The 2,625-nt window shown below is 57.6% G+C and overlaps 1 protein-coding gene across 1 annotated transcript; it reads right to left on the reverse strand.

Annotated features, from left to right (window-relative positions):
- Window positions 1-200: 200 nt before the first annotated feature.
- Window positions 201-2,076, reverse strand: LOC117853797 (CBL-interacting protein kinase 25). Its single transcript, XM_034736084.2, has one exon. It carries the CDS (start codon window positions 1,876-1,878, stop codon window positions 439-441), a length of 1,440 nt encoding a protein of 479 aa, XP_034591975.1. The 5' UTR covers window positions 1,879-2,076; the 3' UTR covers window positions 201-438.
- Window positions 2,077-2,625: the final 549 nt, after the last annotated feature.

Below are 2,625 nucleotides of genomic sequence, written 5' to 3' on the forward strand. Positions count from 1 at the left end.
AAACAGCACTAGGTCCTATTGATCCACAAAATTTCGTAGTGTTGCCTCACAAACAATTTTCCTATGCTTGATATGATATCTGTGCCTGTAGTCCATAGTCAATTATCCAAGAAATTGACACAGCGAATCTTTTGTGAGGAGCTCATCAATCATCATGCAGTAAACTAAGAAGATGCTTCTGTTTGTATAAAGAACAGGTGTGCTAAACAATAGATTATCTTTTCCAAAAGCAACTCACAAAGATTGAGAAGTGTATACACCCTAGATGAGTAGGTACATACCTAGAATTTAGCTACCTAACAACAACAGTGCCATGATACACCCTTGACACACCAATAAGGCATTAACACTGTCAATCAAAACTCCTAAAACTTACTATCAAACTGTTGAAATAAACTGAAGATACATGAGCCACGCCCTGATGATGGAGTCCACCGATCATCCAGAGTTAGAAGCGATGGGCTCGCCACCGTCCTCCGGCAGCCCGTCCACGAGGCCGCGCAGGCCGGGCTTGAGCTCATTGTCGCAGAACTGCCTGTACTCGGCGGTGTCGCCGGCCTTCTTGCACACCTTGACCATGACGAGCTCCGGCGTGAGCTCGAAGATCTTGGCGGAGACGAGCAGCGCGCCCCTGCTCCCGTTCCCCCCGATGCTCACCTGGTACTCCTTGGTGCGCGCCGTGAAGCTGACGTGCCCGGCGATCTCCTCCAGCTTGGAGATGATCTTGGACACGGGCGCCGCGGACACGAACCGCATTTGCTCGCCGGGCTCCTCGAAAAGCCCCGTCAGGTTGAGGCTCGGCGAGGACGCGATAATGTCGAACGCGTTCAGGCTCTTCAGCCGGCGTATGCGCGGGGGTTCAGCGGCGCTGCCCGTATTCTCGAGCGTCGTCAGGGACGGCGCCGACACCGAGGTGTGCATGCCGCTACTGTAGCTACGGTGCTGCGCGCGCACCACCGGCGAGGACGGATCCTCTGACGACGCGAGCGACACGGTCGAATCATCGTCGGAGTCGGAGTCGCGCTCCTCCGGCTCGCTGAGGCTTCGTGGTACCTCCTTGAATCCCTTCTTAAACCAGACGTTCTCCTTGATTTGCGCCATGGCGATTCGGCGCGCCGGGTCGGGGCACAGGAGGCGGCGGACGAGGCGGGCAAGGCCGGTGCTGAACCATGGCGGACTGTGGTAGTCGGCGCGGCGAATCATGTGGTAGAGGCTGGTGTCCCTCTGGTTGAAGGGATACCGGCCGGCGGCGAGCGCGAAGAGGACGACGCCGCAGGCCCAGACGTCAGCCTTGGCGCCGTCGTAGCCGCAGCGGAGGAACACCTCGGGCGCGATGAACATGGGCGTCCCGCAAACAGTGTGGAGCAGTGCCTCCCGCCGCTCGTCCTCGGCGAGCGCCGAGAGCCCGAAGTCGGCGACCTTGATGTTGCCGGCGCCGTCGACGAGGATATTCTCCGGCTTGATGTCGCGATGGAACACCCCGAGGGAGTGGCAGTAGTCGAGCGCGGAAACGAGCTGCTGGAACACGCGCCGCGCAGGGGCCTCGCCGACGCCACGGCCGGCGCGGTGGGCGAGGTAGACGTCGAGGGAGCCGCCGCCGACGAACTCCATGACGACGAAGATGCTCCGCTTGGTGGCCATGACCTCCTGGATGCGGACGATGTTGGGGTGACGCACGCGACGCATGATGTCGATCTCGCGCATGACCTGCCGCTGCACGGCGCCGGACTTGGCGAGGTGATCCTTGTCCATGATCTTGATGGCCGCCTCCTCCCCGGTCTCCATGTTCCGAGCGCGGTACACCTTGGCGAAGCTGCCCTTGCCGAGCAGCTTGCCCAGCTCGTAGCGTCCCATGAGCAGGGTTGGGATCCTCCCCATACCGCCGTCTCCCTGGCCGCCGGCGGCGGCGGGGAGGGCTGCGTGGATCAGGACGATTCCTTCTGTCACGGGCAGGCTAAGATGGCATCGGGGAAAGGAAAGGCGTTTAATAGGTGGACGAGAGGAGGCGGCGTGTCTAGGGCGAACGGGACTCTGGAATCTGGATCGATCGGTGGCGTACGCCGTCGCGGCGGGTCAGGTCAGGTGCGCCCCCCGCGTAGAGTTCGCCCTTTCCACGGCCCACACCCCTGGCTAGTGGCTACAGCTCCCCGCATCGCGCGCGTCCTGCAGCCAGCTGACAGCCCCCCTTTCCATCTACAATCCGTGGCCCAATCAATCGTTAATCAAACACAAACTGGTAAACGGGAAGGCCATCGTATATACGGATATACCCCGATGCCTAAACTAATCCGACTAGCCTGGCGATGGTAGGTACCCACCAATGCCTTTATGCCTTAACACAATTAGGTTTGCTTCTGATGCTATTTTGATCAGTTTTTTTGTTTTTTTTTTGCGCCATGGACCTTCCTTGTAGCCGCTGTTGATTGCAGCATGATTCCTGTTGATCCAGGGGGCAGATGGAACTCGAGCTACCAAAACGCACACAAGGTGTTCGACCATATGGTTCAGTAGGTGAATTACGAAAATTTTCTCTTATTTTACATTAATAGGTACCTGATGCCTGACTGTGTTTTTTTCCCTAATTAGCTTATCCTCTGATGCTATTTGATCAAGTTTTTAGTGACA

The sequence above is a fragment of the Setaria viridis genome, chromosome 4, assembly GCF_005286985.2.
Source record: "Setaria viridis chromosome 4, Setaria_viridis_v4.0, whole genome shotgun sequence".
NCBI lineage: Eukaryota > Viridiplantae > Streptophyta > Magnoliopsida > Poales > Poaceae > Setaria > Setaria viridis.